A 27,641-nucleotide genomic window follows, 5' to 3' on the forward strand; every position below is an offset into this window, starting at 1 on the left:
CCCCTCATCCTCATAGACTGTAAGCTCTTGTGTCACCTCCTCATCCTCATAGACTGTAAGCTCTTGTGTCACCCCCTCATCCTCATAGACTGTAAGCTCTTGTGTCACCCCCTCATCCTCATAGACTGTATGCTCTTGTGTCACCCCCTCATCCTCATAGACTGTAAGCTCTTGTGTCCCCCCTCATCCTCATAGACTGTAAGCTCTTGTGTCACCCCCTCATCCTCATAGACTGTAAGCTCTTGTGTCACCCCTTCATCCTCATAGACTGTATCTGTGCGGTGTCCAGCTGATTGTCCCCACATGTTACATTGTATCATCCTTATAGTTCATGTTATTATGTGAAGATTCTCGGCTTCTCCTCTTGGGTTCCTCTTATGTAATATTTCCTAAAATCCATCGCTGTGCGTTCTCCAAATTCTTTCCCAGTAAAATGTTCATTTTGGATCAATATTGGAGTCAGCGCTCTAAGGGGAACGCACCGCGGACTCCTCCCTGCAAATACAGGGACATGGACTCTGTTCTCATTGGTCAAACAACTCATCGGAGACGACGACTATGAACCAGGGGGCAGGGGGTGACCCCACAGGTGAGCAGCCGCCCAAGACAGACCTGGACTCATGACTGGGGGCCATTCACTGCGGAGGAGCCGGATCATGGGGTGTTCAGTCTTCTGATTGTGTTGTTGTGGATGGATCTGACCATGACCTCCGGGCGCTGGCTTTATGTCCTGTTCCTGGTCATTCTCCAGCACACGTGGCCGAGCCGAGAGGAGGCTTCTCCAACCAATGGTGAGTCCTGAGCTTCCATTGTGGATGCCAAAAATATCACTTGGCAAATCTCATCATGACACATGATACATCTGATAGTGAGTGCAGCTCTGGAGTATAATACAAGATGTAACTCAGGATCAGTACAGGATAAGTAATGTCATGTATGTACACAGTGACTGCACCAGCAGCAGAATAGTGAGTGCAGCTCTGGGGTATAATACAGGATGTAACTCAGGATCAGTACAGGATAAGTAATGTCATGTATGTACAGTGACTGCACCAGCAGCAGAATAGTGAGTGCAGCTCTGGAGTATAATACAGGATGTAACTCAGGATCAGTACAGGATAAGTAATGTCATGTATGTACACAGTGACTGCACCAGCAGCAGAATAGTGAGTGCAGCTCTGGGGTATAATACAAGATGTAACTCAGGATCAGTACAGGATAAGTAATGTCATGTATGTACACAGTGACTGCACCAGCAGCAGAATAGTGAGTGAAGCTCTGGAGTATAATACAGGATGTAACTCAGGATCAGTACAGGATAAGTAATGTCATGTATGTACACAGTGACTGCACCAGCAGCAGAATAGTGAGTGCAGCTCTGGGGTATAATACAGGATGTAACTCAGGATCAGTACAGGATAAGTAATGTCATGTATGTACACAGTGACTGCACCAGCAGCAGAATAGTGAGTGCAGCTCTGGGGTATAATACAGGATGTAACTCAGGATCAGTACAGGATAAGTAATGACATGTATGTACACAGTGACTGCACCAGCAGCAGAATAGTGAGTGCAGCTCTGGGGTATAATACAGGATGTAACTCAGGATCAGTACAGGATAAGTAATGTCATGTATGTACAGTGACTGCACCAGCAGCAGAATAGTGAGTGCAGCTCTGGAGTATAATACAGGATGTAACTCAGGATCAGTACAGGATAAGTAATGTCATGTATGTACACAGTGACTGCACCAGCAGCAGAATAGTGAGTGCAGCTCTGGGGTATAATACAAGATGTAACTCAGGATCAGTACAGGATAAGTAATGTCATGTATGTACACAGTGACTGCACCAGCAGCAGAATAGTGAGTGCAGCTCTGGAGTATAATACAGGATGTAACTCAGGATCAGTACAGGATAAGTAATGTCATGTATGTACACAGTGACTGCACCAGCAGCAGAATAGTGAGTGCAGCTCTGGGGTATAATACAAGATGTAACTCAGGATCAGTACAGGATAAGTAATGTCATGTATGTACACAGTGACTGCACCAGCAGCAGAATAGTGAGTGAAGCTCTGGAGTATAATACAGGATGTAACTCAGGATCAGTACAGGATAAGTAATGTCATGTATGTACACAGTGACTGCACCAGCAGCAGAATAGTGAGTGCAGCTCTGGGGTATAATACAGGATGTAACTCAGGATCAGTACAGGATAAGTAATGTCATGTATGTACACAGTGACTGCACCAGCAGCAGAATAGTGAGTGCAGCTCTGGAGTATAATGCAGGATGTAACTCAGGATCAGTACAGGATAAGTAATGTCATGTATGTACACAGTGACTGCACCAGCAGCAGAATAGTGAGTGCAGCTCTGGGGTATAATACAGGATGTAACTCAGGATCACTACAGGATAAGTAATGTCATGTATGTACACAGTGACTGCACCAGCAGCAGAATAGTGAGTGCAGCTCTGGACTATAATACAGGATGTAACTCAGGATCAGTACAGGATAAGTAATATCATGTATGTACACAGTGACTGCACCAGCAGCAGAATAGTGAGTGCAGCTCTGGACTATAATACAGGATGTAACTCAGGATCAGTACAGGATAAGTAATGTCATGTATGTACAGTGACTGCACCAGCAGCAGAATAGTGAGTGCAGCTCTGGGGTATAATACAGGATGTAACTCAGGATCAGTACAGGATAAGTAATGTCATGTATGTACACAGTGACTGCACCAGCAGCAGAATAGTGAGTGCAGCTCTGGGGTATAATACAGGATGTAACTCAGGATCAGTACAGGATAAGTAATGTCATGTATGTACACAGTGACTGCACCAGCAGCAGAATAGTGAGTGCAGCTCTGGGGTATAATACAGGATGTAACTCAGGATCAGTACAGGATAAGTAATGTCATGTATGTACACAGTGACTGCACCAGCAGCAGAATAGTGAGTGCAGCTCTGGAGTATAATACAGGATGTAACTCAGGATCAGTACAGGATAAGTAATGTCATGTATGTACACAGTGACTGCACCAGCAGCAGAATAGTGAGTGCAGCTCTGGAGTATAATACAGGATGTAACTCAGGATCAGTACAGGATAAGTAATGTCATGTATGTACACAGTGACTGCACCAGCAGCAGAATAGTGAGTGGATTATAAGACATGTATTTGTAATGTCTTAGAGCAATTTGTAATCTTTCTATTTCCCTACAGGTACTTACCTCAGTAATACTACTACTGCAGAACCTTACCTTAGTTATACCACCAGTAAAGAAACCCCCAAGACTACTCTACAGATAGATCCAAGTAATGTCACTACGGGGCCAGATTTGATCTTTGAGGACACATTCAGAACACAAGACTCTACTTTGGAGACATCTGGATATAATGTTACCACTGGGCAAGGTCCAAGCTATGAGGAGGCATCCAGAACCCCAAATATTACTCCAGGCCCATACTCAAGTAATATTACTAGAGTGTCTGAGATCTACACAACTGAAGAGTCATCTGGAATACTCAACACCACTGCCGACCCATATTCAGAAGAAGCCCAGACCTACACAACTGAGGAGACATCCAGAGCCTTCAACACCACTACGGACCAATACTCTAGTATTATTACTATGGATGAAGACCTGATCTACACCACTGAGGAGAGATCTGAAATGCCCAACACCACTGCAGACCCATTCTCTAGTATTGTTACTACTAGAGAAGCCCAAACCTACACCACTGATGAGACATCTAAAACCTTCAACACCACTGCAGACCCGTTCTCTAGTATTGTTACTACTGAAGAAGAACAGACGTACACCACTGAGGAGACATCTAGAACCTTCAACACCACTGCAGAACCATTGTCTAGTATTGTTACTACTGAAGAAGACCAGACGTACACCACTGATGAGACATCTAGAACCTTCAACACCACTGCAGAACCATTGTCTAGTATTGTTACTACTGAAGAAGACCAGACGTACAGCACTGAGGAGACATCCAGAGTCCTCAACACTTCAGTAGATTACTTGAGTAATGTTACCACACTCTCGCCCTTGGCCTATGTGGCAGATGAATCAGGCACAACCTCAAGTCCTTCTCCAGATGTTTTCCACAGTAATATATCTACTGGCCCAGGCCCGGCCTACATCATCGAGGAGACCACCAGACCCCACTACACTACTCCGGAGGGGAACGGAACCTCCTATCCAGGTATATGTTCTACAATGGTGGAGGCCGATAAATACTAACCATAATTATTCTGTATTATTTACAGCTTTCACTATGCAGTCCAGATACACTCCCTTTATTCCGGGGGTCTGTACGATCACAGAAATACTACATTTATATAGTTTCTATAATACTTTATTACCTTTGAATATATTTAAACCTATAAATTATTGTTTAGTGTTTATACTATGAACATTTTTGGACAAGAAAACATCAAAATTTCCTTTAATTTTATCTTTAAAATTTGAAACAATTTTTATTGCTACTAAACACACTGGGGCAGATTTACTTACCCGGTCCATTCGCGATCCAACGGCGAGTTTTCTGCGGTGGATTTGGGTCCGGCCGGGATTCACTAAGGCAGTTCCTCTGACATCCACCAGGTGTCGCTGCTGCACTGAATTCTGTCGGAGTGCACTGAAGTTCACCGTCCTACGCTGGGTGCAGGTAAGCGCGGGTGAAGCGACACTTTTTTTTAAAAAATGCGGTGTTTTTTTCCGAATCCGTCAGGTTTTCGTACGGCCAAGCCCCTGATTTCCGTCACGTGCACGCCGGCGCCGATGTGCCACAAACCGATCGTGTGCGCCAAAACCCCGGGGAAAATCGGCGCAAATCGAGAATTTTCGGACCACCCGTCAGAAAAACGCGATTCGGGCCCTTAGTAAATGACCCCCATTGAGTGTACAAGGTTATTGCCATTATGATGTAAATTTACAAAAAACATACATCGTTATATTACAGATGTTACTATGTCATCAGATGTGATGTACACCCCCGAGGAGGTGCAGACACCCAGGACCCCAAACACAACTCTACAGACAGATGGAGCGCCTTATATAAGTATTACACCTTTACTTCTTATATTGGTGACAGGATTTTGTCAAAAAGTGTTTACTAAAAGGATCACCTAGTTATTAAAAACCCATTTTAAAGGGATAGGCCTAACAATGGACCCCACTGGGTTTACTTTTCATTGCTGAGAATTACTGGAGCCTTCGAGTATAGAATTCAGCATATACATGTGTCTATGTGTGTTGTGGTGTGGGGAGTGGTATGTGCCCATTGCGGTACCATTTTTAATTTTTACAACTAACAGTTTCTGGAAATTAAAGTAGCAGAACGTGTAGCCAGACTTAGTTGTATTCAGTGATAGTACAGTAGATGGGAATTGTATTTTAGGTTGGCACAAATAGCAGCTCAAAGTAGTTGCAGCCTCAGAACAGAACAATAAAAAATCCAATAAGATCTGGCGGATCTCCAGTTACAAGCCCCACTATATCCTTACACCATGAAGATTATACTGGTGTTGTAGATTTCCAAATGTTGAAGATCAGTAGTGAGAAACTGCTGAACAAAGGGCACAATATTGTGTTATGTACAAGATATATGGCAGGTGAAGGGGGTGATGTACATGTAGTAGTCTCATATACAAAGTATCAATCATGACTGATACATATTATACTTATAATGTGACAGCTAATCTCCATCTTATTACAGGTGCGCAGTACTGTGTCCAGAACACAGACTGCCCCCCATTAACCACGTGTATAAAACAAGGGGGGCTCCACATGTGTCAGTGTCATCTGGGATTATATTTCCATTTTGACCTGGGCTGTGTGACAGGTAAAGTACAGAAATCAGTACTAAAGCATAAAAAATTATGTTCTATCTACATGATAATATTACTTTCCATCTGTACAAGGATATAACTACTATAATACTGCCCCCTATGTACAGGAATATAACTACTATAATACTGCCCCCTATGTACAGGAATATAACTACTATAATACTGCCCCCTATGAACAGGAATATAAATTCTATAATACTGCCCCTATGTACAAGAATATAACTACTATAATACTGCCCCCTATGTACAAGACTATAACTACTATAATACTGCCCTCTATATACAAGAATATAACTACTATAATACTGCCCCCTATGTACAAGACTATAACTACTATAATACTGCCCTCTATGTACAGGAATATAACTACTATAATACCGCCCCCTATGTACAGGAATATAACTACTATAATACCGCCCCCTATGTACAAGAATATAACTACTATAATACTGCCTCCTATGTACAAGAATATAACTACTATAATACTACCCCCTATGTACAGGAATATAACTACTATAATACTACCCCTATGTACAAGAATATAACTACTATAATACTGCCCCCTATGTACAAGAATATAACTACTATAATACTGCCCCCTATGAACAGGAATATAAATTCTATAATACTGCCCCTATGTACAAGAATATAACTACTATAATACTGCCCCCTATGTACAAGACTATAACTACTATAATACTGCCCTCTATATACAAGAATATAACTACTATAATACTGCCCCCTATGTACAAGACTATAACTACTATAATACTGCCCCCTATGTACAGGGATATAACTACTATAATACCGCCCCCTATGTAGAAGACTATAACTACTATAATACTGCCCCCTATGTACAAGAATATAACTACTATAATACTGCCCCCTATGTACAAGAATATAACTACTATAATACTGCCCCCTATGTAGAAGAATATAACTACTATAATACTGCCCCCTATGTACAAGAATATAACTACTATAATACTGTCCCCTATGTAGAAGAATATAACTACTATAATACTGCCCCCTATGTACAGGAATATAACTACTATAATACTGCCCCCTATGTACAAGAATATAACTACTATAATACTGCCTCCTATGTACAGGAATATAACTACTATAATACTGCCCCCTATGTAGAAGAATATAACTACTATAATACTGCCCCCTATGTACAGGAATATAACTACTATAATACTGCCCCCTATGTACAAGAATATAACTACTATAATACTGCCCCCTATGTACAGGAATATAACTACTATAATACTGCCCCCTATGTACAAGAATATAACTACTATAATACTGCGCCCTATGTACAGGAATATAACTACTATAATACTGCCTCCTATGTACAGGAATATAACTACTATAATACTGCCCCCTATGTAGAAGAATATAACTACTATAATACTGCCCCCTATGTACAAGAATATAACTACTATAATACTGCCCCCTATGTACAAGAATATAACTACTATAATACTGCCCCCTATGTACAGGAATATAACTACTATAATACTGCCCCCTATGTACAGGAATATAACTACTATAATACTGCCCCCTATGTACAGGAATATAACTACTATAATACTGCCCCCTATGTACAAGAATATAACTACTATAATACTGCCCCCTATGTACAAGAATATAACTACTATAATACTGCCCCCTATGTACAGGAATATAACTACTATAATACTGCCCCCTATGTACAGGAATATAACTACTATAATACTGCCCCTATGTACAAGAATATAACTACTATAATACTGCCCCCTATGTAAAGGAATATAACTACTATAATACTGCCCCTATGTACAAGAATATAACTACTATAATACTGCCTCCTATGTACAGGAATATAACTACTATAATACTGCCCCCTATGTACAAGAATATAACTACTATAATACTGCCTCCTATGTACAGGAATATAACTACTATAATACTGCCCCCTATGTAGAAGAATATAACTACTATAATACCGCCCCCTATGTACAGGAATATAACTACTATAATACTGCCCCCTATGTACAAGAATATAACTACTATAATACTGCCCCCTATGTACAGGAATATAACTACTATAATACTGCCCCCTATGTACAAGAATATAACTACTATAATACTGCGCCCTATGTACAGGAATATAACTACTATAATACTGCCTCCTATGTACAGGAATATAACTACTATAATACTGCCCCCTATGTAGAAGAATATAACTACTATAATACTGCCCCCTATGTACAAGAATATAACTACTATAATACTGCCCCCTATGTACAAGAATATAACTACTATAATACTGCCCCCTATGTACAGGAATATAACTACTATAATACTGCCCCCTATGTACAGGAATATAACTACTATAATACTGCCCCCTATGTACAGGAATATAACTACTATAATACTGCCCCCTATGTACAAGAATATAACTACTATAATACTGCCCCCTATGTACAAGAATATAACTACTATAATACTGCCCCCTATGTACAGGAATATAACTACTATAATACTGCCCCCTATGTACAGGAATATAACTACTATAATACTGCCCCTATGTACAAGAATATAACTACTATAATACTGCCCCCTATGTACAGGAATATAACTACTATAATACTGCCCCTATGTACAAGAATATAACTACTATAATACTGCCCCCTATGTGTTCATTTACTATAATTTGACTTTTATCTTTTCTCCTTCTGAAAGCCAGAACATTCCCGGCCAGGATTCCGGTCTCTCTCTTGTACTGGGATGAGATATCAGGGAACACAACAAAACGTGATGAGGTCAGACATATGGAGCACGCTGAGTATCAATGGAGCGTCCATAGAGTTAGACATTTGGTAATACGATGGTGCTAGGACCTGGGGATTACATTATAGGGCATATCCAACAGTTCTTAATACCTGCATCATTTTCCCTCCAGTTTGGGAATGTTCTTGGACATATTCCAGGATATCTGTCTACAGCAGTCATCAATGTTCAGTGAGTAATATCGTTATCTTATTGAAACTATTATATAATACTAGACAAGCGGAATTCCGATAACATTTTGTGGAGCTCACAAAAAGAGTTTTAATTATACTCCACCACTAGGGGGAGCTCACTACATACAGATTATACACCACCACTAGGAGGAGATCACTACATACACATTATACACCACCACTAGGGGGAGATCACTACATACAGATTATACACCACCACTAGGGGGAGATCACTACATACAGATTATACACCACCACTAGGGGGAGATCACTACATACAGATTATACACCACCACAAGGGGGAGATCACTACATACAGATTATACATTACCACTAGGGGGAGATCACTACATACACATTATACACCACCACTAGGAGGGGATCACTACATACACATTATACACCACCACTAGGAGGAGATCACTACATACACATTATACACCACCAATAGGGAGAGATCACTACATACACATTATACACCACCACTAGGAGGAGATCACTACATGCACATTATACACCACCACTAGGAGGAGATCACTACATACAGATTATACACCACCACTAGGGGGAGATCACTACATACAGATTATACACCACCACTAGGGGGAGATCACTACATACACATTATACACCACCACTAGGGGGAGATCACTACATACACATTATACACCACCACTAGGGGGAGATCACTACATACACATTATACACCACCACTAGGGGGAGATCACTACATACAGATTATACACCACCACTAGGAGGAGATCACTACATACAGATTATACACCAACACTAGGAGGAGATCACTACATACACATTATACACCAACACTAGGAGGAGATCACTACATACACATTATACACCACCAATAGGGGGAGATCACTACATACACATTATACACCACCACTAGGGGGAGATCACTACATACAGATTATACACCACCACTAGGAAGAGATCACTACATACAGATTATACACCACCACTAGGGGGAGATCACTACATGCACATTATACACCACCACTAGGAGGAGATCACTACATACAGATTATACACCACCACTAGGGGGAGATCACTACATACAGATTATACACCACCACTAGGGGGAGATCACTACATACACATTATACACCACCACTAGGGGGAGATCACTACATACACATTATACACCACCACTAGGGGGAGATCACTACATACACATTATACACCACCACTAGGAGGAGATCACTACATGCACATTATACACCACCACTAGGAGGAGATCACTACATACAGATTATACACCACCACTAGGGGGAGATCACTACATACAGATTATACACCACCACTAGGGGGAGATCACTACATACAGATTATACACCACCACTAGGAGGAGATCACTACATACAGATTATACACCACCACTAGGAGGAGATCACTACATACACATTATACACCACCACTAGGGGGAGATCACTACATACAGATTATACACCACCACTAGGAGGAGATCACTACATACAGATTATACACCACCACTAGGAGGAGATCACTACATACACATTCTACACCACCACTAGGGGGAGATCACTACATACAGATTATACACCACCACTAGGAGGAGATCACTACATACACATTATACACCACCACTAGGAGGAGATCACTACATACACATTATACACCACCAATAGGGGGAGATCACTACATACACATTATACACCACCACTAGGGGGAGATCACTATATACACATTATACACCACCACTAGGAGGAGATCACTACATACACATTATACACCACCACTAGGAGGAGATCACTACATACACATTATACACCACCACTAGGAGGAGATCACTACATACACATTACACACCACCACTAGGAGGAGATCACTACATACAGATTATACACCACCACTAGGAGATCACTACATACAGATTATAAACCACCACTAGGGGGAGATCACTACATACACATTATACACCACCACTAGGGGGAGATCACTACATACACATTACACACCACCTCTAGGAGGAGATCACTACATACAGATTATACACCACCACTAGGAGGAGATCACTACATACAGATTATACACCACCACTAGGGGGAGATCACTACATACAGATTATACATTACCACTAGGGGGAGATCACTACATACACAATATACACCACCACTAGGGGGAGCTCACTACATACAGATTATACACCACCACTAGGGGGAGCTCACTACATACAGATTATACACCACCACTAGGGGGAGATAACTACATACACATTATACACCACCACTAGGGGGAGCTCACTACATACAGATTATACACCACCACTAGGGGGAGCTCACTACATACAGATTATACACCACCACTAGGGGGGGGGTCACTACATACAGATTATACACCACCACTAGGGGGAGATCACTACATACAGATTATACACCACCACTAGGGGGAGATCACTACATACAGATTATACACCACCACTAGGGGGGGGGGTCACTACATACAGATTATACACCACCACTAGGAGGAGATCACTACATACATGTTATACACCACCACTAGGGGGAGATCACTACATACAGATTATACACCACCACTAGGGGGAGATCACTACATACAGATTATACACCACCACTAGGGGGGGGGTCACTACATACAGATTATACACCACCACTAGGAGGAGATCACTACATACATGTTATACACCACCACTAGGGGGAGATCACTACATACAGATTATACACCACCACTAGGAGGAGATCACTACATACAGATTATACACCACCACTAGGGGGAGATCACTACATACAGATTATACACCACCACTAGGGGGAGATCACTACATACAGATTATACACCACCACTAGGAGGAGATCACTACATACATGTTATACACCACCACTAGGGGGAGATCACTACATACAGATTATACACCACCACTAGGGGGAGATCACTACATACAGATTATACACCACCACTAGGGGGAGATCACTACATACAGATTATACACCACCACTAGGGGGAGATCACTACATACAGATTATACACCACCACTAGGGGGGGGTCACTACATACAGATTATACACCACCACTAGGAGGAGATCACTACATACATGTTATACACCACCACTAGGGGGAGATCACTACATACAGATTATACACCACCACTAGGAGGAGATCACTACATACAGATTATACACCACCACTAGGGGGAGATCACTACATACAGATTATACACCACCACTAGGAGGAGATCACTACATACAGATTATACACCACCACTAGGGGGAGATCACTACATACAGATTATACACCACCACTAGGAGTAGATCACTACATACAGATTATACACCACCACTAGGGGGAGATCACTACATACAGATTATACACCACCACTAGGGGGAGATCACTACTTACAGATTATACACCACCACTAGGAGGAGATCACTACATACAGATTATACACCACCACTAGGAGGAGATCACTACATACAGATTATACACCACCACTAGGGGGAGATCACTACATACAGATTATACACCACCACTAGGGGGAGATCACTACATACACATTATACACCACCACTAGGGGGAGATCACTACATACACATTATACACCACCACTAGGGGGAGATCACTACATACAGATTATACATCACCACTAGGGGGAGATCACTACATACAGATTATACATCACCACTAGGGGGAGATCACTACATACAGATTATACACCACCACTAGGGGGAGATCACTACATACAGATTATACACCACCACTAGGAGGAGATCACTACATACAGATTATACACCACCACTAGGAGGAGATCACTACATACAGATTATACATCACCACTAGGGGGAGATCACTACATACAGATTATACACCACCACTAGGGGGAGATTACTACATACAGATTATACACCACCACTAGGGGGAGATCACTACATACACATTATACACCACCACTAGGAGGAGATCACTACATACACATTATACACCACCACTAGGGGGAGATCACTACATACACATTATACACCACCACTAGGGGGAGATCACTACATACAGATTATACACCACCACTAGGGGGAGATCACTACATACAGATTATACACCACCACTAGGGGGAGATCACTACATACAGATTATACACCACCACTAGGAGGAGATCACTACATACAGATTATACACCAGCACTAGGAGGAGATCACTACATACACATTATACACCACCACTAGGGGGAGATAACTACATACAGATTATACACCACCACTAGGGGCAGCTCACTACATACACATTATAGACCACCACTAGGAGGAGATCACTACATACAGATTATACACCACCACTAGGGGGAGATCACTACATACAGATTATACACCACCACTAGGGGGAGATAACTACATACAGATTATACACCACCACTAGGAGGAGATCACTACATACAGATTATACATCACCACTAGGGGGAGATAACTACATACAGATTATACACCACCACTAGGAGGAGCTCACTACATACAGATTATACACCACCACTAGGGGGAGATCACTACATACTGATTATACACCACCACTAGGGGGAGATCACTACATACAGATTATACACCACCACTAGGAGGAGATCACTACATACACATTATACACCACCACTAGGGGGAGATCACTACATACAGATTATACACCACCACTAGGAGGAGATCACTACATACACATTATACACCACCACTAGGAGGAGATCACTACATACACATTATACACCACCACTAGGGGGAGATCACTACATACACATTATACACCACCACTAGGAGGAGATCACTACATACAGATTATACATAACCACTAGGAGGAGATCACTACATACAGATTATACATCACCACTAGGAGGAGATCACTACATACAGATTATACACCACCACTAGGGGGAGATCACTACATACTGATTATACACCACCACTAGGGGGAGATCACTACATACAGATTATACACCACCACTAGGAGGAGATCACTACATACACATTATACACCACCACTAGGGGGAGATCACTACATACAGATTATACACCACCACTAGGAGGAGATCACTACATACAGATTATACACCACCACTAGGGGGAGCTCACTACATATAGATTATACACCACCACTAGGAGGAGATCACTACATACAGATTATACACCACCACTAGGGAGAGATCACTACATACAGATTATACATCACCACTAGGGGGAGCTCACTACATACACATTATACACCACCACTAGGGGGAGCTCACTACATACAGATTATACACCACCACTAGGGGGAGATCATTACATACACATTATACACCTCCACTAGGGGGAGATCACTACATACACATTATACACCACCACTAGGGGGAGATCACTACATACAGATTATACACCACCACTAGGAGGAGATCACTACATACAGATTATACACCACCACTAGGAGGAGATCACTACATACACATTATACACCACCACTAGTAGGAGATCACTACATACAGATTATACGCCACCACTAGGAGGAGATCACTACATACACATTATACACCACCACTAGGGGGAGATCACTACATACAGATTATACGCCACCACTAGGAGGAGATCACTACATACACATTATACACCACCACTAGGAGGAGATCACTACATACAGATTATACACCACCACTGGGGGGAGATCACTACATACAGATTATACACCACCACTAGGGGGAGATCACTACATACAGATTATACACCACCACTAGGAGGAGATCACTACATACAGATTATACACCACCACTAGGGGGAGCTCACTACATACAGATTATACACCACCACTAGGGGGAGTATCTCACAGGTTATGTTGCATTAGTTCTGTTCCCTGTAGGTTGGAGGACGGCCATGTGACGATTGTGCATTCCTTCTCCTCGCTGTCTCCAGTCGCTGAGGAAGACGTTTGGGGGGTGCTGGCTGTGTCCCCGCTTTTCTGCGCTGCGCCTTATCCTGGTTGCGCTTCTCTGGTGACCAATGACAACTATCAGCGTAAGATGTTATTTATCCTCTTCTTAAAGGGATGTTCAGTGTCAGATGGAGACGTCTTATACATTTGGCTCCAGCGCTTTTTATTGATCCATAGTGGGATCCCACACTATTATTGTGGGGTCCTCCTTCATATTATGATGGGGTCTTACCCCCTTTTGTGTATATGTATTTAACCCCTTAAGGTTCTGTCTTCTTTCCTCTGCACATTTTAGGTCTCAGTTTGTGCGACTTTGACATCTGTGACTCCTCCTCCAGCGAGTGCCACAGCCACGGGGGTCTTGTGACCTGTGAGTGCCGCAGGGGGTATTATAAGTACAGCCCCATGGACCGTGCGTGCAGAGGTGAGACAGCAAGCATCCGCTCATCATCACACATTCAGGTGGAATCTAGCCTGTAACATTTACTTGCGCTGATACATTGTAACAGACACAGGTCTGCGCTGCTGATGTGTTCATTTGCTGAGAATTTTCCAGGTTGGACACCATCGTCCCATCTCAGGTCTGTGCAAAATGTGATACATACAATAATGTTCCTATTCACTGACAGAAAGCAGAAATCTAGGAAACAGGTCACCCAAATATTTACTTTATAGCAAAGCAAAACTTCAATTACAATCTAATGATAACGGTTCATATGTTTGCACTTGTGTGATGTCATATGTATCTCATCATGGTAACTTTTCTTACAGCATGTAACAGCGGATACAAGTGGACAGAGCACGGGTGCGAGAGGTAGGTTGTCCGCTGTAATATCATTATCATATGGGGTGACGGCTGTAAATACCCTGTTTCCCCGAAAATAAGACAATGGGGCACATTTACTTACCCGGTCCAGTCGCGATCCAGCGGCGCGTTCTCTGCTCTGCATTCCGGTCCGGCCGGGATTTATGAATGTAGTTCTTCCGCCGTCCACCAGGTGGCGCTGCTGCGCTGAAAGTCATCTCATCGCGCCGGAATTCACCACCTCGGACCAAGTGAAGGTAAGCGCTCCCCAAGCGACACTTTTTCGGTTTTTAAATGCGGCGGTTTTTCCGAATACGTCGGGTTTCCGTTCGGCCACGCCCCCCCGATTTCCGTCGCGCGCATGCCGGCGCCGATGCGCCACAATCCGATCGCGTGCGCCACAATCCCGGGGCAATTCAGGTACAATCGGCGCAAATCGGAAATATTCGCGTAACAAGTCGGGAAAACGCGAATCGGGCCTTTAGTAAATGACCCCCAATGTCTTATATTAATTTTTGCTTCTAAAGAGGCGCTAGGTCTTATTTTCAGGGGATTCTAATTTTTCCATGAACAAGAATTTACATTTATCGTTGAACAAAAAATCAACTTCTCTAACTTCTTTATGACTCTCCAAACTCTGAATTTCATGCTGTATTTATTGTGACTCAATTTTTATTAGAATCATTGGCCCCAATCTCTAATGTTTAGTAAAAGCACTTTCCATAAATGACCCTTCTTATCCTGGGAGCTGCTGGTATCACGTTTACAGCACAACAACCAGTGATTTACTTCCATGAATTCTTCTCCATGTCACAACCTTCTGCAGCATCTAAAAGATTTACTAATACTAATGTATAGCACGGGGGGAGCTGCTGCAATGACGGCCGCTAGGTCTTATTTTCAGGGGAGGCCTTATATTTCTAAGCCTGAACAAAATTGTACTAGGTCTTACTTTCGGGGGATGTCTTATTTTAGGGGAAACAGGGTATAGGGTTGAGTCATACATTACTTTACTTATCCTTTGTTATACTCCAGAGCTGAACTCACTATTCTGCAGGTGAAGGGGTTACCATAGATGGTATTTATAGTTTTGTACTTGTTACATTGTTAAACATGGTGAAATTATATTACAACCTCAATCAGTTAGGTTATTGTCCACTAGGGGGAAGTAGAAGATGTAAGATAATAGAATGGAGTTGAAACTTCCATACATTATAGTGACACATTGGGGCTCATTTACTAAGGGTCCGAACGCTGCACTTTTGCCAGGTTTCACGAATATTTCCATTTTGCGCTGAATTGCCCCGGGATTTTGGCGCATGCGACAGGTTTTTGAAAAACACGACGGATTCGGACAAACCGCAGAATTTAAAAAAGGATATGTGTCGCAAGATCAAGCACTTACATGCACTAGGAAGAAGAAGGTGAACTCCAGGGACCTGAGCGGGGAAGCGACACATGCAGGATATCGGGCGCACGATCTTAGTGACTCCCAGCACAGCGCATTATACACGGACAATGCACTTACATGCACCAGGAAGAAAAAGGTGAACTCCGGGGACCTGAGCGGGGAAGTGACACATGCAGGATATCGGGCGCACGATCTTAGTGACTCCCCGCACAGCGCATTATACACGGACAATGCACTTACATGCACCAGGAAGAAGAAGGTGAACTACGGGGACCTGAGCGGGGAAGCGACACATGCAGGATATCGGGGGCAGGATCTTAGTGACGCCCCGCACAGCGCATTATACACGGACAATGTACTTACATGCACCAGGAAGAAGAAGGTGAACTCCGGGGACCTGAGCGGGGAAGCGACACATGCAGGATATCGGGTGCAGGATCTTAGTGACTCCCCGCACAGCACATTATACACGGACAATGCACTTACATGCACCAGGAAGAAGAAGGTGAACTCCGGGGACCTGAGCGGGGAAGCGACACATGCAGGATATCGGGGCAGGATCTTAGTGACTCCCCGCACAGCGCATTATACACGGACAATGCACTTACATGCACCAGGAAGAAGAAGGTGAACTACGGGGACCTGAGCGGGGAAGCGACACATGCAGGATATCGAGCGCACGATCTTAGTGACTCCCCGCACAGTGCATTATACACGGACAATGCACTTACATGCTCCAGGAAGAAGAAGGTGAACTCCGGGGACCTGAGCGGGGAAGCGACACATGCAGGATATCGGGTGCAGGATCTTAGTGACTCCCTGCACAGCGCATTATACACGGACAATGCACTTACCTGCACCAGGAAGAAGAAGGTGAACTCCAGGGACCTGAGCGGGGAAGCGACACATGCAGGATATCGGGTGCAGGATCTTAGTGACTCCCTGCACAGCGCATTATACACGGACAATGCACTTACCTGCACCAGGAAGAAGAAGGTGAACTCCAGGGACCTGAGCGGGGAAGCGACACATGCAGGATATCGGGTGCAGGATCTTAGTGACTCCCTGCACAGCGCATTATACACGGACAATGCACTTACATGCACCAGGAAGAAGAAGGTGAACTCCTGGGACCTGAGCGGGGAAGCGACACATGCAGGATATCGGGTGCAGGATCTTAGTGACTCCCCGCACAGCGCATTATACACAGACAATGCACTTACATGCACCAGGAAGAAGAAGGTGAACTCCGGGGACCTAAAGTGACACATGCCGGATATCGGGGCACAATCTTAGTGACTCCCCGCACAGCGCATTATACAAGTACAATGCACTTACATGCACCAGGAAGAAGGTGAACTCCAGGGACCTGAGCGGAGAAGCGACACATGCAGGATATCGGGTACAGGATCTTAGTGACTTCCCGCACAGCGCATTATACATAGACAATGCACTTTCATGCACCAGGAAGAAGAAGGTGAACTCCTGGGACCTGAGCAGAGAAGCGACACATGCAGGATATCGGGGACACGATCTTAGTGACTCCCCGCACATCACATTATACACGTACAATGCACTTGCATGCACCAGGAAGAAGGTGAACTCCAGGGACCTGAGCGGGGAAGTGACACATGCAGGATATCGGGTGCATGATCTTAGTGACTCCCCGCACAGCGCATTATACGCGGACAATGCACTTACATGCACCAGGGAGAAGAAGGTGAACTCCAGGGACCTGAGCGGGGAAGTGACACATGCAGGATATCGGGTACAGGATCTTAGTGACTCCCCGCACAGCGCATTATACATGGACAATGCACTTACATGCACCAGGAAGAAGAAGGTGAACTCCAGGGACCTGAGCGGGGAAGCGACACATGCAGGATATCGGGTGCAGGATCTTAGTGACTCCCCGCACATCACATTATACACGTACAATGCACTTACATGCACCAGGAAGAAGGTGAACTCCAAGGACCTGAGCGGAGAAGCGACACATGCAAGATATCGGGCGCAGGATCTTAGTGACTCCCCGCACAGCGCATTATACACGGACAATGCACTTACAGGCACCAGGAAGAAGAAGGAGAACTCCAGGGACCTGAGCGGGGAAGTGACACATGCAGGATATCGGGCGCAGGATCTTAGTGACTCCCCGCACAGCACATTATACACGGACAATGCACTTACATGCACCAGGAAGAAGAAGGTGAACTCCGGGGACCTGAGCGGGGAAGCGACACATGCAGGATATCGGGCGCAGGATCTTAGTGACTCCCCGCACAGCACATTATACACGGACAATGCACTTACATGCACCAGGAAGAAGAAGGTGAACTCCAGGGACCTGAGCGGGGAAGCGACACATGCAGGATATGTGGCCACGATCTTAGTGACTCCCCGCACAGCGCATTATACACGGACAATGCACTTACATGCACCAGGAAGAAGAAGGTGAACTCCGGGGACCTGAGCGGGGAAGCGACACATGCAGGATATCGGGCGCAGGATCTTAGTGACTCCCCGCACAGCACATTATACACGGACAATGCACTTACAGGCACCAGGAAGAAGAAGGAGAACTCCAGGGACCTGAGCGGGGAAGCGACACATGCAGGATATCGGGTACAGGATCTAAGGTTTAATCACCAGAGGCGACAGGGCTTTTTTACTGTTAGAACTGTCAATCTGTGGAATAGCAGAGCTCAGGTGCTGGTTACAGCAGGGACGGAATAGAGCTCAGGCGCTGGTCACAGCAGGGAGAGGAGAGCGCTCAGGCGCTGGTCACAGCAGGGGCAGCAGAGAGCTCAGGCTCTGGTCACAGCAGGGACAGCAGAGAGCTCAGGCGCTGGTCACAGCAGGGACAGCAGAGAGCTCAGGCGCTGGTCACAGCAGGGACAGCAGAGAGCTCAGGCGCTGGTCACAGCAGGGACAGCAGAGCTCAGGCGCTGGTCACAGCAGGGACAGCAGAGAGCTCAGGCGCTGGTCACAGCAGAGACAGCAGAGAGCTCAGGCGCTGGTCATAGCAGGGACGGAATAGAGCTCAGGTGCTGGTCACAGCAGGGACAGCAGAGAGCTCAGGCGCTGGTCACAGCCGGGAGAGCAGAGAGCTCAGGCGCTGGTCACAGCAGGGACAGCAGAGAGCTCAGGTGCTGGTCACAGCAGGGACAGCAGAGAGCTCAGGCGCTGGTCACAGCAGGGACAGCAGAGAGCTCAGGCGCTGGTCACAGCCGGGAGAGCAGAGAGCTCAGGCGCTGGTCACAGCCGGGAGAGCAGAGAGCTCAGGCGCTGGTCACAGCCGGGACAACAGAGAGCTCAGGCGCTGGTCACAGCAGGGACAGCAGAGAGCTCAGGCGCTGGTCACAGCAGGGACAGCAGAGAGCTCAGGCGCTGGTCGCAGCAGGGACAGCAGAGAGTTCAGGCGCTGGTCACAGCAGGGACAGCAGAGAGCTCAGGTGCTGGTCACAGCAGGGACAGCAGAGAGCTCAGGCGCTGGTCACAGCAGGGACAGCAGAGAGCTCAGGCGCTGGTCACAGCAGGGACAGCAGAGAGCTCAGGCGCTGGTCACAGAAGGGACAGCAGAGAGCTCAGGTGTTGGTCACAGCTGGGACAGCAGAGAGTTCAGGCGCTGGTCACAGCAGGGACAGCAGAGAGCTCAGGCGCTGGTCACTGCAGGGACAGCAGAGAGCTCAGGCGCTGGTCACAGCAGGGACAGCAGAGAGCTCAGGCGCTGGTCACAGCAGGGACAGCAGAAAGCTCAGGCGCTGGTCACAGCAGGGACAGCAGAGAGCTCAGGCGCTGGTCACAGCAGGACAGCAGAGAGCTCAGGTGCTGGTCACAGCAGGGACAGCAGAGAGCTCAGCAGGGACAGCAGAGAGCTCAGCAGGGACAGCAGAGAGCTCAGCAGGGACAGCAGAGAGCTCAGCAGGGACAGCAGAGAGCTCAGCAGGGACAGCAGAGAGCTCAGCAGGGACAGCAGAGAGCTCAGAAACAGGTCACAGCAGGGACAGCAGAGAGCTCAGGCGCTGGTCACAGCAGGGATTCACGACTTTTTCCGTATTGCGCAGGAATTCTGCAGGGATTTTGCCGCACGCAATCGGATTTCGGGCGACAGAAATCGCGGGGGCGTGGCCGACGGAAAACCCGACTGATTCGGAAAAAACGCGGAATTTAGAAAACGAAGTGTGTCGGAAAATCAAGCACCGAGAAGAACCAGGTCAACTCCGGCGGATCTCGCCGCAGCAGCGACACCTAGTGGACATCGGGCGCATTCACATTATGACCGGGGGATAACGATGATAATAAAACCTGGGATCTTCTTATAATGTGAGGAAATGTTTTCCTGTTTTCCAGGTGTCCAATAGGATTTGGCGGCTTCAACTGTGAGGAATGTGAGTAACAAACAAAGGTTTTTACAGAAGCCGCAAACTTGGCAAAGAAAATATGAAATTACTGCATGAATTTACTAAAACCTACACTACACTAGACCAGCAGGGAAGGCAACTGATCACTTCACCGCCCAATCAGAAGGTGGAAGGGGATCTAGAGGAGGGGCCGCCCCTGATACCATCTATATGGCAGGGATGAAAAATGGAAATCTATTTGCTTTTATTCGTTATGAAGCAAACATACGTTGAGACTGTTGTAGCGACACTGATGCAGAAACATATCTTGTTTAATCCTGTGGCTGCCCCAGCATTTCTCCTCTTGCCCTAATTATGCACCTGCTCCAGAATGATGTCATCACCAAGGGACAGGCAGAAGTAATCAATCACTGCACCATCCCCCAGCTGCTGTGTATGAGTCATCCAGCTCAGGTTGATTAGTCCTGTCTGGACAGTTCAGGACGTTCCTGTGTATGTGGAAGTAATTTGCTTCGGTACAGCATCCGGGGCACCCAGCTTTCCCATGGTCCTGAATTTTATAATAGTTTTTTGAGAAAAACCACTGGGATCAGGGATTAAACAAGATTTGTTTCTGCATCAGTGTAGCTGCAACATTCTCAAGGTATGTTTTGTTAACAATGCATGAAATCTAATGGTAGGTTTCCTGTAAAGGAAATCCCCCATCAAAATCCATCATGATAAACCAGAGATATTAACTCAAATATTCAGGCACCGTGTCTGTGCTAATCTTCTAATCTAATTTGTTATCCATGTCCTCCTTCCTTCTAAAATCAACTTAGACAATTATGCTAATAAGCATAAAGCGGGTGTTACCCGAGCCCTTCCTTGCTGTAGCTTCAAAGACTTTTACACTGTGCAGGAGCACATCCCCCACCCACTGTGTGAGACTACATCAGGTAGAGGGAGGGGGAAGTGCTGAGAGAGCTCTTATTGCTTGGATAACAGCTGTGTAAATAATTGAAGTGAGTGGTCCGAGCCGTTGGGATGTGGGGGTACATTGGGCTGGTGTATAATGTCTTGTACTGGGTGGTCCCAGCAGTCAGGATGTGGGGTACATTAGGCTGGTGTATAATGTCTTGCACTGGGTGGTCCCAGCAGTCAGGATGTGGGGGTACATTGGGCCTGTGTGTGATGTCTTGCACTGGGTGGTCCCAGCAGTCAGGATGTGGGGGTACATTGGGCCTGTGTGTGATGTCTTGCACTGGGTGGTCCCAGCAGTCAGGATGTGGGGGTACATTGGGCTGGTGTGTGATGTCTTGCACTGGGTGGTCCCAGCAGTCAGGATGTGGGGGTACATTGGGCTGGTGTGTGATGTCTTGCACTGGGTGGTCCCAGCAGTCAGGATGTGGGGGTACACGTGGCTGGTGTGTGATATCTTGCACTTGGTGGTCCCAGCAGTCGGGATGTGGGGTACATGTGGCTGGTGTGTGATGTTTTGCACTGAGTAGTCTCAATGGTCGGGGGATGTGGGGGTACATTAGGCTGGTGTATAATGTCTTGCACTGGGTGGTCCCAGCAGTCAGGATGTGGGGTACATTAGGCTGGTGTATAATGTCTTGCACTGGGTGGTCCCAGCAGTCAGGATGTGGGGTACATTAGGCTGGTGTATAATGTCTTGCACTGGGTGGTCCCAGCAGTCAGGATGTGGGGGTACATTGGGCTGGTGTGTGATGTCTTGCACTGGGTGGTCCCAGCAGTCAGGATGTGGGGTACATTGGGCTGGTGTATAATGTCTTGCACTTGGTGGTCCCAGCAGTTGGTGTTGTGGGGGTACATTGGGCTGGTGTATAATGTCTTGCACTGGGTGGTCCCATCAGTTGGTGTTGTGGGGGTACACGTGGGTGGTGTGTGATGTCTTGCACTGGGTGGTCCCAGCAGTCAGGATGTGGGGGTACACGTGGCTGGTGTGTGATGTCTTGCACTGGGTGGTCCCAGCAGTCAGGATGTGGGGGTACACGTGGGTGGTGTGTGATGATTTGCACTGGGTGGTCCCAGCAGTTGGTGTTGTGGGGTACACGTGGGTGGTGTGTGATGTCTTGCACTGGGTGGTCCCAGCAGTCAGGATGTGGGGGTACACGTGGGTGGTGTGTGATGATTTGCACTGGGTGGTCCCAGCAGTTGGTGTTGTGGGGTACACGTGGGTGGTGTGTGATGTCTTGCACTGGGTGGTCCCAGCAGTTGGTGTTGTGGGGGTACACGTGGCTGGTGTATAATGTCTTGCACTGGGTGGTCCCAGCAGTCGGGATGTGGGGGTACACGTGGCTGGTGTGTGATGTCTTGCACTGGGTGGTCCCAGCAGTTGGTGTTGTGGGGGTACAAGTGGCTGGTGTGTGATGTCTTGCACTGGGTGGTCCCAGCAGTTGGTGTTGTGGGGGTACACGTGGGTGGTGTGTGATGTCTTGCACTGTGTGGTCCCAGCAGTTGGTGTTGTGGGGTACACGTGGGTGGTGTGTGATGTCTTGCACTGGGTGGTCCCAGCAGTTGGTGTTGTGGGGGTACACGTGGGTGGTGTGTGATGTCTTGCACTTGGTGGTCCCAGCAGTTGGTGTTGTGGGGGTACACGTGGGTGGTGTATAATGTCTTGCACTGGGTGGTCCCAGCAGTTGGTGTTGTGGGGGTACACGTGGGTGGTGTGTGATGTCTTGCACTTGGTGGTCCCAGCAGTTGGTGTTGTGGGGTACACGTGGGTGGTGTATAATGTCTTGCACTGGGTGGTCCCAGCAGTTGGTGTTGTGGGGGTACATGTGGGTGGTGTGTGATGTCTTGCACTGGGTGGTCCCAGCAGTCAGGATGTGGGGGTACACGTGGCTGGTGTGTGATGTCTTGCACTGGGTGGTCCCAGCAGTTGGTGTTGTGGGGGTACATGTGGGTGGTGTGTGATGTCTTGCACTGGGTGGTCCCAGCAGTTGGTGTTGTGGGGGTACACGTGGGTGGTGTGTGATGTCTTGCACTGGGTGGTCCCAGCAGTCAGGATGTGGGGGTACACGTGGGTGGTGTGTGATGTCTTGCACTGGGTGGTCCCAGCAGTTGGTGTTATGGGGTACATCGGTTGGGTGTTGGTGATGACTCTTCTTCTTTCCCAGCATACCTAGTGGTGGTGATTGTGGAGTCCTGCGTGGGTTGTGTCCTCGTGGCGTCCCTGATTACTCTGCTCGTCTTCTACTTCAGGTAGGTCCTTCCTCCCACTTACCTGGCGTGAGACATGAAGCTACTATAATGGCGCTCCTCGCAGGTGGGACCTGGGTAACAAGTTTCTCATGTCCACGTCCTGTGATGACGCCTTATGGTGGCTCTTTACAAGCTGCTACTTTAGGGGTCAGTTATTTGTTGCTCTTCGCACCTACCCCCAGCCCGGGGCTGAATACCTTCCTTGTTCTAACTTTTATCTCCGCACTTTGCACAGTAAATTTATCTTTCCGTTCACCCTGTTTATGCTGATAGTGATTGGCAGTGGCCCCGATTTCTTGCATAATGCCACCCAAGCTCGCACCACGATGACATTTTGGGAAGGTGTGAATGACCCGCAGGGAAGGTGTCAGGTTGAGGTGAATGAACCTTCCTTGAATTTCTGGCTGTCACATGTTTGCACCTTCTAACTATTCCCACGACCCACTGACCCCCAATCATAGTAGGTGTCCAGAACACCCCTCTGGCCAATAAGACCTGGAGGGGTTAAATTGGGGGAACAACGACACCCCCTTTATAACCACCCATATGGGCAGTAGGACCCTCTCTATTCGACATTCGGCCTCAAAATAATTTTTCACAATAAGGAACCGCAATGGACACAGCAACAACCCCACCTGGCCCAATGATGTATGACATACAGGTTCTGTGGGAAGAGTTTATCAGGGGGCTTTACTAGGGGTTACCAGGGGTCTTTACTAGGGGTTACCAGGGGGCTTTACTAGGGGTTACCAGGGGGTTTTACTAGGGGTTACCAGGGGTCTTTACTAGGAGTTACCAGGGGTCTTTACTAGGGGTTACCAGGGGTCTTTACTAGGGGTTACCAGGGGTCTTTACTAGGGGTTACCAGGGGTCTTTACTAGGGGTTACCAGGGGTCTTTACTAGGGGTTACCAGGGGTCCTTACTAGGGGTTACCAGGGGTCTTTACTAGGGGTTACCAGGGGTCCTTACTAGGGGTTACCAGGGGTCTTTACTAGGGGTCTTTACTAGGGGTTACCAGGGGGCTTTACTAGGGGTCTTTACTAGGGGTTACCAGGGGTCTTTACTAGGGGTCTTTGAGTGGTCAGCACCTATAGCGAGTGCCATCTGTGTCACCCCGACAGTTTCTACCTCCTCTAACAATATGTTTATCCCCATGGATGGCAGGACCCACTGTATTCACTTTCCATACAATAAGGGACCACAATGGGAACTGCGACAACCTCAACCAGACAAAAGATACATTGTTCAAACTCCAAATTCTATATGAAAAATATTACAGTTAAAAATAGTTTTTTTGAGCAATTTGTGACCTCCCAATGACCTCCCAGACCTATGGACCCTAATATGGACCCTCACAATTACTCCGCGATACTGAAGGATTTATTACAACTTATAATGGTTCTGTAGTATTATGGAATCCCCCACAATGCACTGCGTAGGGTATAATGGGGCATGTCCTGTGCTGGTGGATTCTGAGCCTTGGATCTTCCTCTTTATTTGTCCACCAGGAGGAAGGCGCCTCAGAAGCCTCCATTCCTGGACAGCATTGTACTGGGGGTCCCCACTGACCAAGCATCCCTCCGACTACCAAGGGCCCAGTTTTCATGGAGAAGAGAGTGGGAATGGAACGAACCACCAGGAAAGGTCCTGACGGACGTCCACCAGGAGGCGGTCACTCTGGTAAGATTGTGACACCACAACCATAGAAACACCAGCACTTGCATTATACTTAGAACAGGACCGGAGGGGGCGGAACATGTCAAGGGGAGGACCTGTGGAGGCGGAGCATGTCAAGGGGAGGACCTGTGGAGGCGGAGCATGACAAAGGGAGGGCCTGAGGGGCGGAGCATGACAAGGGGAGGACCTGTGGAGGCGGAGCATAACAAGGGGAGGGCCTGAGGGGCGGATCATGACAAGGGGAGGACCTGAGGAGGCGGAGCATGTCAAGAGCAGAATCTAGTAGAATTAACCCTTTATTTATCAAATCATTGTGCAGGATGAACCCGTCATTCCCATGAAAACCTTTGGAGCTCCAGCCCGGTTTTCCGCACCAAATTCTTACCACGGACGTCACAACTTGTCATTCATCAGCGATTAACTAGAGGAGTCGTACCCCAAAATCTGAACGGACTGCAGGGTCCGATATGCCATGATCCTGGCGTGATACATGCGATGCTAGGAGAGAACATGGACTACAATGGCCTAAAGGGGTCAAATTTCTGACATTTTCTAGAAGACTTTGCATTTCTGTGTTTCACCTTTTCAAAGATCCCTGCTTGCTGTCAGTGAGCGAAAACCTGCATCTCTATGTTTAATGGTAATGGTTCTCACAGCTGGGGCTTTGTTGCTGTTGGACTACAATATCTATCTGCAGTCCTGTTTGTTACAATGTATCCGTGCAAGTCAAATGAATTATGTGAACTGTGGTTTACAGAGGACACAACTGAAACAAAGCCTCAGCTGTGAGATGTATTGGACAGGTTTACCAATTGCAAGCAGAAATATTCTGAACTTCTCATGACCTTTTATAGACAAAATACTGGAACGGCCCTTTAAATATTTGCTAATATTTTTATATTTTTGTGAACTCACTGGTACTGGGAGAACTTGATCTACAGATTCAGGGGAACAAGCAAATGTGACAAACTGCTTCAATTTACATTTTGGATCTTCTGTACCTGCACCCCCCCCCCCCCTTCCATCCTTTTATAATTAAACTGAATCCACCATGAACCCGAGTCCTTCTAGGTCCCTGCATTATTACACCTGGATTCAACCGGACAACTGTACAATGGTACATCCATATACACCTGCACACACCGGGAAGCATCCAAATACACCTGCACACACCTGAATGCATTCAAATACACCTGTACTCACCTGAACACATCCAAATACACCTGTACACACCTGACTGCATCCAAATACACCTGTACATACCTGACTGCATCCAAATACACCTGTACACACCTGACTGCATCCAAATACACCTGTACACACCTGAACACATCCAAATACACCTGTACACACCTG

At 46.3% G+C, this 27,641-nt stretch overlaps 1 protein-coding gene across 1 annotated transcript; it reads left to right on the forward strand.

Annotated features, from left to right (window-relative positions):
* Nucleotides 1-520: 520 nt before the first annotated feature.
* On the forward strand, nt 521-27,330 carry LOC140133827 (uncharacterized). The gene is made up of 13 exons (XM_072154445.1): nt 521-791; nt 3,232-4,227; nt 4,987-5,085; nt 5,743-5,868; nt 8,609-8,745; nt 8,829-8,887; nt 14,746-14,900; nt 15,113-15,241; nt 15,589-15,631; nt 21,387-21,424; nt 24,523-24,607; nt 26,117-26,288; nt 26,605-27,330. The coding sequence occupies exons 1-13, from the start codon at nt 692-694 to the stop codon at nt 26,704-26,706; spliced, it is 2,241 nt and encodes a 746-aa protein (XP_072010546.1). The 5' UTR covers nt 521-691; the 3' UTR covers nt 26,707-27,330.
* Nucleotides 27,331-27,641: the final 311 nt, after the last annotated feature.

This window comes from Engystomops pustulosus, chromosome 5, assembly GCF_040894005.1.
Source record: "Engystomops pustulosus chromosome 5, aEngPut4.maternal, whole genome shotgun sequence".
In the NCBI taxonomy this organism is placed as follows: Eukaryota; Metazoa; Chordata; class Amphibia; order Anura; family Leptodactylidae; genus Engystomops; species Engystomops pustulosus.